General features: G+C 47.4%; 1 protein-coding gene across 1 annotated transcript in view; it reads left to right on the forward strand.

Annotated features, from left to right (window-relative positions):
* The first annotated feature begins 2,272 nt into the window (after positions 1-2,272).
* The window catches only part of MAPKBP1 (mitogen-activated protein kinase binding protein 1), a 93,091-nt gene continuing 81,283 nt past the window's right edge, over positions 2,273-14,080 (forward strand). Inside the window, exon 1 of the mRNA XM_062494275.1 lies at positions 2,273-2,389. Coding sequence (XP_062350259.1) covers positions 2,273-2,389 — 117 coding nt within the window. The remainder of the gene's footprint in view (positions 2,390-14,080) is intronic.

Consider the following 14,080-nt stretch of genomic DNA (forward strand, 5'->3'; position numbering starts at 1 on the left):
CCAGTAAAACTTCCACACACCAGATGTGAAGTGTCGGCCGTCCCAAACTGTGGGGACACAAGGTGACATTCTCTGTCCCCTCTCCCACCCCAGAGCATCAGGGCGTCACACAGTCCTTTTCCCTGTCATTCCCCAGAAGGCTTCTGTCATGGCACAGGCAGAATGTGGTGACAAGCCAGGAGCAGCCAGGCAGGTGTGTGGGGCAGTCAGGACACTGTGACACCCCCAGTGACAGCAACACCCCCAGGCATGGTGTGCTGACCACTCTGAAGGGGCAAAAAGCACCCAAGATTCATAAATTACTTAAGTCAAAGGTTCACAAACAATGTGGTTGAATTGTAGACACGCTAATTTGCACAAACAATTCAACCCGTTTGAGAGACCAAGATGAGTTAAATGACATCTGTTGTTGTCCTACCTCTTACGTATGGGGCAATTTTCCAAATTTCTGGTGTCACCGTTCAAGGGATGCTCCATATTTGATTAGCTGTATTGGGGGTGTCAGGGCAAGTGTAGTTTCGTTATTTTTGGGAACTCCTATACTAAGTTTGGATGTTAAGCCAACCAGCGTTCCATCTCGCCAGAGACACTACAGTGACAGGTTCAACCAGGGAAAAGATGGACAGGGCGGCAGGGCTCGGTGGGGGCCGGGGGAGCAACCATGGGTCCTGAGGGGTGGCGGGCACGGCAGAACGGGCCTTTAACGCACCTTTGACCTTCCCCCCGGTCTCACTTGGATCTTATGTGGGAGACGCGCCCTACAGATCCCCATTAGCGCGCGGCGGAGCTCGCCCAGCGCCGGCGGCCTGCCCAGGCACAGCCGGGGACGGGGCCCACACAGCCCGGGACGGGGCCCACACAGCCTGGGACGGGGCCCACACAGCCCGGGACGGCCGCCGCGCCGCGATCCCTCCGCCGCCCCCGGCGCCGCGGTTTGGCCCGCGCGGGCCGCCGTAGCGCGGCCGGGCCGGGGCCGGGGCCGGGGCCGGGGCGCGGCGGGACGGGCGGGCGCGCCCTTGCGCTCCCGGGCTCGGCGGGCGGGTCCCGGCCTGGCCCCAGAGCCTTGCCCGTACCTGGCACTACGGAGCCACCCCCTCGCTGCCGCCCCCTCCCTGCCACCGCCCAGGGTACGGCCCCCGCCCCGCCCGCGGGGGCGGCCCGCGCCGCGGCCCCTCCTCGGGGCAGGCCGGCTGCATGGGCAGGCGCTGCGGGGCACCGTGGGTGCCGGGATCGCCGCTCCTGGGCGCCAGGTAGGAGAGGCTCAACGCGGCGGGGCGGGCTGGGGAGCGGGGAGGAGGCGCTGCCCCTCACCCGCAGTGCTGCTGCCGCAGGGAGGAGGCTGCCGGCTCTGCTGGCTTGGACGTTTCTCTCTTCTTTCTCCCCTTCTCTCCGTCTCTCTCTTTCTTCCTCCCGCCCGCCCCCATTTTGCACAGAAGCCGGGAGGATAATTCACTGCAGGCTCTGACTGCATCCCTCTTCCTCCCGGCCCCCACCGGCTCTTCGGGAAAGGTGAAGGTGTTGGCCGGGGGTCAGTAATCCTTGGCAGCAGTCATAGTACCTCCTTAATTCACTTAAAAATAGGGCTGGGGGACGTGGAAACATCAAATGCCTTTATTATCTGGTATCACACACTACGTAATCGTGTGGACTTAAAACAGAGATAGATTTGTGAGAGTTAAAAACTCCCTCGTGTGTGTGTTCTCGAGGTTTTTCTGCGACTCGGTTTTTAATAGTCAGGTACAGCATTGTGCTTTCCAGGCTTTGAAACATAAAATGGAATGGATGTGTATGGAGCTAAAGCAAGGGGTGGGAATTTTTGTCTTTGTCATAAGATGATATTGAAATGCAAAATGAAAATTTTGGATTTGGGAATTGGTGTGGATATGTTAATTGATACTAAGTGGATGATAATTTGTGTGGAAACCTATGAAAATAGTAATGCTGCCTCCATCCCTATAGACTCTTGAGTTTATATTTCCTGCAAAGAATGAGGCTAGAATTGAATTTATTGTGAATATTGTATTGACTCTCAGTGCATCTTTCAGTTTAGATTGCTGCTGATTTGATCTTCTGGAATCTGCAAAAGGAGAGTCTGCCAGCCTCTGTGAATAGCTTTGCAGTATAACAGGAGTGGAGTTCATGAGCAGAATCGCTGAGAGATATGTGAATGTGTGGGAGCAAAGCTGAGTCCATTGGTGTTTCTGCCTCAAACCTGGGCTCGTTCCCCAGGCACAGTCTGTGTGTGGGGTGAATACCTCTCTGGCACCTGGAGATGATGTCAGTCGAAGGGTCTACGATAACAAGTCGGATCAAAAATCTACTTCGCTCCCCTTCCATTAAGCTGAGGAGAAGCAAGCCTGGGAACAAGAGAGAAGATATAGGCAGCAAGGTGAGTGCTGTGTGGTGTAGCCAGCATGCTTTAACTTTGTTGTCTAAGTTTCCATCTGTACTGATAATGCTGCTTTTGGAGACCTGGTATTGCTGCAGAGTGGTGCAGAGGAACTGATCCATGACTGGTCTGTCTTTTAGTTGGGATCTTTGCTCTGCAGATCCTTCCTGAAGCTTGTGCTCCTTTTTTTGAAGCATTCTTTTTGCTTGTGTGATATGAACCCAGTCTGTATCGGAAAGCTTTTGGGATTTCCCACACTGTAGTATGTGGAGTTGTTACAGATGACTGACAGGAGAAATACAGTGCTGCCCCTTCCTCCATGATTACCAGCTGCTAACCTGCATTACTGGGACCTGAGGATACAGAAACACCTGTTGTGTGCAAGCAATTGCTCTCACCCTCCAAAGGAGAGTTCTGCGAGCATGTGGGGGAGGGAAGTATGATATGAAAGATGTGAAACATGTCTTGGAGATGTCTGTTCAGATAGGGTTTGTATTCCACAGGTCAGGATGTGCTTTCCTCTGTGTGCCTCAGACCACCTTTCCTTGGGGTTACCTTCTGTTGGTATAATTGGTTCTTTAAATCCATCATTTTTCTTGGTGTTTTGGAGAATTCCTGACAGACACTCACCCACTGGGAACTGATGGGTGTCATGAGGAAAGGATGACTTAAGCCTGGCTTCAGGGAGCACAAGAGCTGGGTGGCATTGCCTTGTGGTGACAGCAGGTGCGTCTGAGTCAGGGCACCTTGTTCTGTCCGTACCACTGATTCACCTGTAACCCTGGGCAAATCACTCAGCCTTTGTGTAACTCTTTGCCTCCATAAATAGAAACCTTAATCCCTCCCCTTTTGCAAAGACTTGCTAATAAATAAGAAATGCTTGTAATACACTTCTAAAAAGTGTATTCATTGGTCTCAAAACAGTAATGCTTCAAAATCTCTCTCTTGAAGTGAAGAGTGTATATAGAACTTCAGGGGAAGTAAATGACACTGTGCCTAAAAATTGTCTTTCCCCAGCATGACGTCCTGTTCTCAGAACTCTGGTTCAGGTCAGAGTTTTCCTTAGATGGCTCTTTAATACCAAGGAACACAGTATTCTTTTCTTGCCAAGCAAGAGAAAAGCCTGCATGGCTTCCTCAAAGTTGTCTAGGGGAAAGTCCTTGGTGTTTGTGCTTGACCTCAGTGTGTGCATGTGCACGTATGTGCCTTTCATGCCGCCTGTGGGCTGCCATGTTGGTGTTGCTGAGGAGCAGTTTGTCGGTCTGTATTTTGCAGAGACTGGAAGAGACAAAAGTCACTTGTACCCCCACATGTGGTGGGCATTTGATTTTGGCTCTGTGGTCTGCACATTCCTTTTCAGGGCTGGCACCTGCTGCTACATACCCTGGGTACTCTGTGGTACATGTTTCTTTTTGCTTTCCTTACACGTGCCTTTTGGGAGAGCTCCATTTTATCCTTTGTCTCCCTGTGTGCAGCCAGGGCTGTCTGAGTCCCTGGGGAGGGATATCATGGATTCATTCTGCACCATCAAACTAGGGCTTTGGGGTTGGATTTTGTCCATCTTATTAGTAAGAGCCATTAATCAGTGAGGTGCAAAGGAGCTGGTGGGGAGTTTGCTGGCAGAATCAGTTTCACATTGTGAGGGGTTAGGTGCAGGTGTTGGTTTCCTGAAGTGGTCTGCTCTGAGTTAGCTCAAATGAGTCAGGGTCTGCCATCAGTGGGCCAGCTGGAGGGATCACAATGAAAGGGGTGGGCCCTTTATCAAAGATCTCATAGATGCTGGGTATCTGTGGAGATATTCCCTCCACTACATGTGTGCTCCTCTGCTTTCCAAGGTGAGAAGCAGCTCTGTTTTTCTTAAGTAGCAGAAACAGGTTTCAGTCTGCTATTTGGTGTGTGTGTGGAAACTCCCGGGACTAACACTGACCATCATACACATCACTCCTGAAGGATCTTTCTGACCTGCAGGAAGGAGTCTTTGAGGCATCTTTGTCTCCTGGACTTCTTGAGAAATAACTGGTCCAAGAGCTCTATGAAGCTGGTCAGGTGAAAGCAAGGAAGGGCCAATGAAGCTGGTAATCTCAGCTGGACAGATGTGCAGATGTAGGTGAAGACCCAGCCCTCAACAGCCCTCTGAGTCCCTCAACTTTTTATTGCAACCAGGTGCTCAATTTAAGCACAAACACCCTCAGTGGCATTGCTTAAACTTCCACGAAGTGTGGTGGTTTGTTTTTTTTTTTGTTTTTCCCCCTCCAGTGGGAAGTGTCCTGGCTCTTTCCGAAGGAACCCTTTGGGTGTGTGAGGCTTGCCAGGCTGTCTCAGTGGTTAGGGACAGACCCCTTGGGCAGTTTGTCATGCTGAAGAGAAGGCCTGTGAAATTGCCTCCTTTCAGTGTAGCAGCTGTGTAATGCTGGGCTGGCCGTGGGCAGCCTGTGGGAGGCTGGCTTTGTAGAGACCTGTTTGTGCATTGCTGTGGAAGGGGGAGTGTGGGTAAATAGAGATATTTTGCATGATGGCTGTGCAGGACATGCAGTGTGTTGGGATCTGTACAAGAGAGAACTTGTTTTGTGATTTCCACAAGGACTTATTTCTTGATATAATTAATGCATGGTTTTACTATAGAGCTCCAGGAGATCTCTACAGAAGCAAAACTAAGGAGGCAATAGATAATCATGGACATTTAAGAAAAGGAAAAGGGAGGGAAGGAATGGGAGCTCGAAGTAAACAAATGTTGACAAATTGGATGTAATGATTGGTTTTGTTACTGCTTTTTGAAAACAGCTTTTGACTAGTTCTGTGTTTAGACTTCTCCCTTTTTTTTTTTTTTTTTGTGTGTGTGTGTGTCTTCTGATGTTCATGGCTTGAATCCACGTTTGCTGTGCTCTCCAGATCTCTGTTTTTTGCGTTGAACCAATATAGACCTAGAGTACTGTGACTTAAGTCTAAGGCTTGTTGACGGTTGGGATTTGTAATGTACTGGTGTGGCAGTTGGAAGCTAAAATTTCCTCAGATAAGTTGATTGGCCTGCATTCAATTTCTAGCGGATTACTAGCCCTGCCAGAAATCCAGCCGTGCATCTGGTCACGGTGCTTGTAATTCCAGTAGAGACGCGGGGTTAAAAACTGGGCACTAAGTGCCTTTGAATCACCCTGCAGAGCAGTACTATCCAGGATGGACCCATCTCCCATTGTTAAAATGTGGTTGCTGTAGTACCCTGCTCACAGAAGTAATGTACCTAAGCAAGTACAGTTCCTGCAGGGGTTGTTTGTATTGTTGAGCTCTACGTTTGTAAATATAAACCTCTTTTTAACTGACGTAACTGTGCCTGTTTTAGGGGGGATGGTGTGTGCGAGTATCCTTTGTCAAGTCAGATTGTGAAGTCAGCGTAGAAACAAATTGCTACAAGGCTACAGGCTTTCCCTGAAACAGGAAGCCAGCGAATCAAAGAAACAATTTGGAATTTGATGCTGGTTTCTTTGATCTCTCCTGTTTTTTCTAAGCCAGAAATATTTCAAGTTGCCTGTTTAAAAGAGTGCTTTGACTAAAACCTGAATTCCTCAGCAGGAACTCATTCAGCAGGGAACTGTTATGTTGTGGTCTCTCCCCTCTCCAAGTGGCATGCAAACATGTGCAGCTGGAGTGTCTGTTCTGCCCCACGATGCTGGGTTGGACTGGGTGGCTCTGTAAAACCTTGAGAGCTCTTGTTCTGAAAATAAGCCCTGACTAAGTTGCTCCTAGTGGGACAGGGTTTCCTGTCCTCCTTTGGTGAAGCATGGTCTGTTCTTACTGCCAACCAGTAGAAACAAGTACTTCTGTGTCCTGCCAGTGAGCTTGTACAGACTTAAGAAAGCAGGTCCATGGAAGCTTCAGACCCCTCACGTCTTGTCATTCCCAATGAAGTTCTCCAGCTTCTTAGTCCCCTGAGGGCTCAGCTAGGACCACAAGCTGTCCTGGACACAGGAGAATGGAGTAATGTTTCTGGCCTGACTGTAGCTTCCTGCCTTCAACACACAGTCCTTTTTGTTTGAAAATATCGTGGCTTCCAGCATGAATCAGTGCCAGACCACTGCCAGTCTTAACTGGATCACCTGAGAATTGCTGAACCTGAACTGGAACAGAACCAAAAACCACACACGTTTGGTTCACTGATATAAATACATCAAAAATCATCACCTCTTATTAAATCAGTTCAGGTGCAGATGGGGCTTGTTGCAGAATGGGATTCTTTATAAGTCTTTGGGAGCAACTTGGTCCTGCAGCAGCAGAACCTGCTGGGTTCCTATGGAGCTGGGTGTGGGGCTGAGCAGCCTGACTGTGTGGGTGAGTTAGGGAGCAGCCTGTCTGATGCTGACATAAGCTTTTCTTTTGGCAGGATTCTGGAAGGGTCTTCTACAAAATGATGGTGCTTTTGAGGAGCTATTCAGTGCAGTATTGCCCCATTCACCCTTTTCATTCCACTGCAGTCTTATCTAGTGGTGCTCAGCCTGCCATCTCTGGGACCGGTGCAGCCGGGGCACAGCTGAAGGAATGCCTCTAACCCTGGTCTGCGTGTCTGCTGCTGTGCCTGTTCTGCTTCAGCATCCATGAATATTGCTTGACTCCAGTTGATAGCTAGGGATCTCTCTCACAGCTCTGCACTGTTCAGTCTAAACACACTCAATTGCTTCAACAGCTTAGGGCCTGCTATGCAGAGATGGAAGGGATTTTATGTCTGTCTCTGGTCAGGCTTACAACAGCATCTGTTAAAGCACAGGACAAAGGCTGGTTGGGTTCTCCATAGCCAGACCTGCATTTCAGTGGTGTGTCTGTATCTGTAGAGAGAGTCCCTGGAACAACTGGGAGGGTCACAGCTCAGGGGTTGAATGCTTCCCTGCTTGGGTTGCTCTGGCCTCCCCCTATTTCATCCTTGGATATATGGTGCTCAGGGTGACTCTGTGTTTGTTAATAGTTTCATACACAGCATTTTCTTGTTCTGTTCTTCACTCTGTGAATTATATTCCTTTTCGTGAAAATACAGGGTTATCTGGCTAGCTCCCTTGGTCTAAACATCAGTGTTAAATGTGACTTACATTCACAGAGCATATCAAAGCCAGAGATTTTCTGCTGGTGAACTGCAGTGCCAGTTGACTTTGATTCTTGAAGTATAGTGGATATAAAAGAAGATAACAATTCAACATATTTGGCCTTGTAGCCTGCAGTTGTATCCATAAAACACTGTGATACTTCTTGCCAATCTTGAGTCAAGATCCGTCCTTCTAGCCACCTGTAAATCATGTGCTGTCTTTACTGTGAAAGACAGCAGGAAGGCATCTCCATGGCAGGAGGAGCATGATGGATGATGTGCTGGGATGAAGTCAGAATAAATAACACAAACTAGGTCATTTGCCTCCTAGGTTTTAATGGTTCTTGCTTCCTGTGGATGGTCATACACTGCTTACCTGGGTAGCCTTGGTCCTTCTTTGAATGTTGTTCTTCACCTCCTTCAGATGAGCTGGCACCCTTTGAGATGGCACATGGCACTTGGCTAACCTGACTGGAGAGGCTCGTAAGCAGGTTTTGCACTGCTGTCCCTGCTGTCCTGGATGAGCTGTGTGCAGAATCCCCCTTTTGTCCATGGGCTGTGAAGTGTGTAGTGTTTGCCTAAGACCTGGCTAGGATAGTAAGATAGCTGAGGTCAGAGCTGCTCAGAGGTGTTGCAGGTGGCACATTTGCTGCTTGCTAGTCAGAGCTGTTGTTCACTGTGGTGCTGAGGGAGCTGGTGGAGAAAGGCATCCTCAGACACAGTGGAAAGAGACCTCCTTCAGAGTGTACCATCTGTTTCACTAGCTGCATGCTTGGCCCTTCCTGTGGTGTATCAGCTCATGTGTTTCAGAAGGGCAGAACAGTTGAAGTGTTGGTTAGGAGTCAGACCAGGCTGGGCCAATATCTGATTTTCCATCATCAAGGATCTGTAAGCACCTGTAAAATGACTTATATATTATTTTACTGTCCTCTGTGTCTAGTGGAAGGTAACTACAGGGCACCACCTCCATTTCTGGCTGAGAAAGTGGTGGTCAGCATTTTGATGACCTGGGAAATTGAAGTAGATATTTTGTTTCCTGTTGATCAGGTCTTGGGGAGAAGTTGCTTGATTAGCCTTGGGGCAATTTCCTCTGTGACCTTGAAGCAAACAACATATACTAGCTACTCTTTGGCTTTTTTCAAAGGTTTTGATGTTTGCTGCCAAGAGTAGTGCTTACATGGCACTCAAACAGTGCTTAGCCTTGACATTAATGCTGAGTGATCCCAGCTAAGGACTGAATAATTAACTATCACCAAGCCCAGTTTCAGTTACTTCAGGCTTGTGTTTGTGCCTGCCTACCTGCCTCAGCATTGCTGGAAGTTTCTGAGGGCTCTGGTATGTGCATAGCAGGGTTGTGGCATGCTCCCAGCTCCAGATGTGGGCTGGTCCTTGTGCCTGAAACCCTGCAGGCTTTGCTGAGGCTATACCTGCCAAAGGGTGGCAACTGCAATTCAGAAAACCCTCCTACTATTTCCTTTCACCGCAGGGCTGCTTATCCTTGCCCTGAGCACGTTTGTGTGTTGTGCAAGGAAAATGCAACTGAGGCCTGCAGGTGCTATAATCAGCTATGCTGTGTGATCTGTATTCAAAAATATCAATGCAAAGGTGACTTGTTGCTAATATTCGTATGACCATATCAGGAGCATCCCATCTCTCTGTCTTGCTTTTGTGAGTGCTGGACAGATGGGATAAAGTAGTCCCAGCCCAGAGGAGCTTCAGGCTTAAAAAACTAAAGGGATGGAGGGAATGGAACATGCTTTTTCTATACAGACATGGTTCCAAACTCCCACAGGAAGTCTGAGGCAGACCTAGCAATTGAATCTTGATCCTCTAAGGCCAAGTCCTAGCCTTAGTCACAAAGCCCAACCTCTTGTAGATTACCGGATATTTCTCACCTCTCCCACGTGAGGGGGACCCTGTGTTGTTTAAGATTATTTGCCTAAAAGTCTGCAAACTGTGCTGTTATAAATGCTGATCTGGTCCCATTGTCACTAATGATTTCAGTAGCTCTGGTGATGATGACTTTCCAACAAGCTCCAGCAGATTAAGCACCATTAGAATTAGAGCTGTGGAAGCCCCAGTAAGTCTTGTAAATTTGCTAGTGTCCCAGGAGACCAGTACTGTTGTAGTTGCTGTTAGTTACTGTGAGGAAACTGATTGAAAATAGTGCTGTAGAAGACTATGAACTGCTGGTGTATTCAGAGTTTCCAAGTCAACAGCAATAAAAGTCAGACCTGCTTGTTCTCCCAAATACAGTATTGCAGTTCACAGTTGGTCAAGGTAGCTAATGTGATATAACAACTAATATGAGATTTCTTACCCAATGAAATTTTAACAATGGCTCTCCTTCCTTACAGTGATGATGCTTTAATTTCTGCATCTCCCTGACACTTTGCACAGTTAGTCTGAAATTTTCCCCATCATCAATCCAGAGAGACTCTTTTCTCTGGAAGAAGGTAGATTATCAGAGGTTGCATCATTGTAGAGAGTCATAACATTAATTAACAAATGTCTTGAGAGCAGGCAGATGGTGGAGTTTCTGAAAGAGGAAAGCAACTTTATGGCAGTGCCCATAGATTCAAGAATACAGAGTTGTAAAGCTTTCTGCTTTTTTTTTTTTTCTCAAGTAGGCACTGTGGAAAACAGTGCTGCCTCTTCAAAAACCCTTCCCTATTGACAGACAGGCTCAGCACAGGGTAGCCGTTTGAAGTGCCGGTATTGAAGTGTTAGCTACCTCTCCTGTGCTCAACAGTGGTACCCTTTGAGGTCTCCCAACGGCTTTGAAATTGCCTGCTCACCTTTGAGTAGCACATAAGGGGCTGCTTGCCTTTGAAGTCTTGTTTGTACTAGGGATGCTTTCATTTGCAATAAAAAAAAACCAAAACAAAAAAACCCCACCATTGCTCAGGCCAGGCTTTGCACTAAAGGAGCTTGAGTTCATTGCACAGTCCCTAATGCAATCTAGATGCTGGAGAAACATTGAATAACACTGAGGGTGAAAGGAGTGTCTGCAAGACCTGTCTGCTTATTTGGTGGCACCTCCTCATTTGGTGGCAGTTATTGGTATTCAGAACTCACTCTGTGCTTTGGCCATGGCCGTGCTGTGACTGGAACCATGAGGGGATAGGGATGGTGTCAGATCCTGAGAGGGCATGAGTGTCAGGGTGTACTTGCCTAAACGCTTGCCTGTGCTAGAAAGAATTAGCAAGCTGAGATTCAAAACAAGCTGTCTTAATGGTAACACAGTACCATAAGAGTCTATTGAATGATCCTGTCCCTGAGAGAAACAGGCTATACCAGTGAAAGGACTACTTCTTTCTGCCAGTTATGTTTCATCAATACTAGTCTTTTCCGCAAGAGCTTTGTGTGGGTTAAGAGTGATGTTTTTCATATTCTTAACCAGAGCTTCTGTGCTGCTGAACTGTATAAAGGTAGAGTAAACCTTGAAACAGAGCTGTGTAATTTTCTATTAAAATGCAATTAAAGTTTTTAGGTTCTGTACTTTGCTTTTCAGACTGTGTCTGAGCTTCTTTTTTACCTCAGTATAAAACAGTCAGGATACTTCTCTACTTTCTGCAAAGTGTCCCAGTGTCCAGGGCTTTAAAACAGCTGCATAACTCCTTGTTCTTGGCTTATCTCCCAGTTTTGAACTAGATATAGTGGTTCTGAGCACAGTTGTTTCAAACCTGCTTTGGGGGTGTCATCCTTCTTGAGCAGCTGGGTCCAAAAGCACTACTGACTCTGAACTGGAACTGACAAATTTGGGGTCTGCTTTTTTTGCTTAAGCTCATCTTGTCCCAGCTCATCTGGTTTTCTTGGACTGAATCATGGCTAGATAGGCTTTAGATATGGTTCTGTGTGCCTTTCCAAACTGTGAGGGCTGGCTGGAAAGTGTTTGCCCAGTGTGTGCCCCAAAGCCTGCTGTAGGAGTAGTGGTTGGGTGGAACAGATACAAGATGACATAAGGTGTTCTTAAAAAAATGCATGAACAAATATTTCTGATGAGTTTGTGGTCAGCCTGAATGAACATAGCTGTTTCTAGAAGCCTGAGCAGCTTTTGAGGCTGGAAATGGGATTCTACTGTCCTCTGCACTGGGAGGATAATCTTCCTCCCTGATAATCCGTGGTTTGTGCTGCCTGTCTCTGCAGGCTTCCCAAGCTAAGCTGTTGAGATGTATTAGCATGCAATCAGCAGCGTGAATAACTGCTGCTGGGGGAGGATGAGAGTGAGGTGCTCTAGGTGACAGGCAGCTTTCTTCAGCTTCCTTGCCATTGCCTGCTTTGGCTGTAATTTCTGAAAGAGCAGGTCTCCTGCATCACCGTTGGTGCTGAGTGGCTTATAGACACTTGCTTTGTGAAGTTACTGGCCCATTTTCTGTAGCAGGGCTGCAAATAAGCTTTTTGATGTCCGAGATCTGCAAAAAAATTTTTTTTTTTTTTTGATGGAGCCACCAGTGGAAAAAGTAGTGTGGTGCTGGAAGAGAAGATGCCATGCCTGTACTATCTCTGCTGTGTGTCGAAGCTGCTCCAGGCCCTTAGAATGAATGTCTCTGCCCAGGAGTGTCAGCGTGTAAATATGGCTGTTAATAAAATGGCCAGGGGGCTGATTAATGACTTTCTACACAGCCTGCTAGAGCCACAGTGAGAGCCAATGGGCCATGCAGCATCCAGGCCACAATTGCATGGCCTGACCCACCTGCTTGCTGGCAACTTCATGGCTTCTGCCCTGGCTTATTCCGGGTGCTGCAGCCTCCCGTGGCCATGGACATGCTGTGGTGTGCTTGGGAAGAAGCACTGTGATCCTGCCTCTGTGGGTGTCCAGTGTCTGGGGAGGGCCCTGCACTGCCTGAAGCCTGTGGCCCTTGGTAACCCTGAGAAGCTTAGTTTAAACACACATTTGGGAAAAGGAGACAACCAAGTTCCCAGTCTATAATATGATAACCCTCTATAACATGCTCAGAGTCTGTGTTGTTCCAGACAATGCCTGGACCTTCATGGTGGAACTCTGGTGACTGAAGCTCCAGGCTGACCAGCTAGGCTGGGAAAGACCACTAGGCTACCCTGGGTAGTAACATTGCCCTCCATGGTAGGGGATATGATGCACTTGGCAGCTTCTGGCTTTGCATTTCTTCAAAGGAAACTGAATTGTCTCATTAGTTTGGAAAAATCTGCTTCTTTGGTGAAAGACAAGTGTTTTACAGGGCACCTGTGGGTCTCTGAGGTTACCAGGGATTGAGAAATACTGCTTGCTGTGGACAGTCATGTGATCTTCTCCTGGGAAGAGTGCTTGTTGCAATAAGGCATTTAGTTTTGCTGTCAGTATTTTCCAGAGGTTTGAAACAATTGGGAACACTCATCACCTACTGCCTAAAGGTTTGTTGGCAAGCAAAATAATCTCATTTATGCTCCTAGATTTTTCTGACACTTAGGGCCTGTTGTAGTGGGAAGAGCAACCTGGCTGGCCCTCCTTAGCCAGCAGCCCTGGCTGAGGAGAGGGAGGAGGCTGTGTAAAGAGACAGACAGAAACGAGCTGGTATTCCTGCCCTGGGTTGTGGGGAAGGGAGTTGGGGGCCTGAAACATATTTGTGTAGCATTTGGGATTAGCTGAGTTGAGGAGCTCTCATGCTGAGGAGATGGCAGAACTATAAATCATTAGTGATCTCTATAGCTGCAGAAGCAGTTAGGACAGAAAGAAGGGCTTAGAAAGAAAACCCATCATAAAATGTCAAAGTGGGTGGTTTCCCTTGCTGGGGAGAGGGTCTTGTCTCTGGACAGCAGAGGGAATGCTGCCTATGCATTGCAGCCATCTCTCTGGAAAAGGAATTTGCTTCCAGGTCTGCTGCCTGTGTTTTGTCCCATGTCCTGTTCTCCCACTCTCTACTCTGATTTCATTTGGATGCTTTCCTTAGATCCCCAGAAAGGAAAGTACTGTAAAGAGCTGCCAAGCGGGGTTTTGCCTTGTAGAGCGTACTTAAATGCTGAGGCCTGGTTGGATGATGGTATGATTATGTTTCTATTTTTCTGTGTGTGTGTGTTTAATACGAAGAACATACTCTGTTCTGGTTGAGTGTATGTTACTTTTCTTAGTGTGCCTGTTAGTACAGTAACTTACAGCCTGCTCTTTTCTGCTGCTTATAAATTGGCAGTGGTATTATGTTACAGCTGTAATGTACACAGTCTTATGCAACTCTTTGTAGCATTTTTAGAGTCGTGATGACCTTGAAAGGTTTAAAAGAAAGCTGAATGCAAACTCTGGCACCATTCCTGTGGGTGCTTCAGCATGTGCTTAATTTTGTGTGGTGAGGTTGCATGAGTGTGAATCGTTCACTTCACCCAATGGATGTAAAGATAAGTGTCTCTGTGGCTAACTGCAAGATCAGAGTCTATGTGTGATTCATTTAATGCACGTAACTGTGTCTGTGTGCATGCTTTATATGTATATCATGTGGTTGTCTTCATCATGTTGTTTTGACCAGCTCAGCTGCACTTTGTCCAATAATCCGTATTTCCTGCACGTGTTTCTAACCAGTCCTGTGAAACCTGGAACAGAGACTGTTTCTCTTTCCCTGTTTCGCATCCCCCAAATAAGCAGTTGACCAGAGAAATTCCATTTTTATTTTGTACTGCTA

The sequence above is a fragment of the Cinclus cinclus genome, chromosome 6, assembly GCF_963662255.1.
Source record: "Cinclus cinclus chromosome 6, bCinCin1.1, whole genome shotgun sequence".
NCBI lineage: Eukaryota > Metazoa > Chordata > Aves > Passeriformes > Cinclidae > Cinclus > Cinclus cinclus.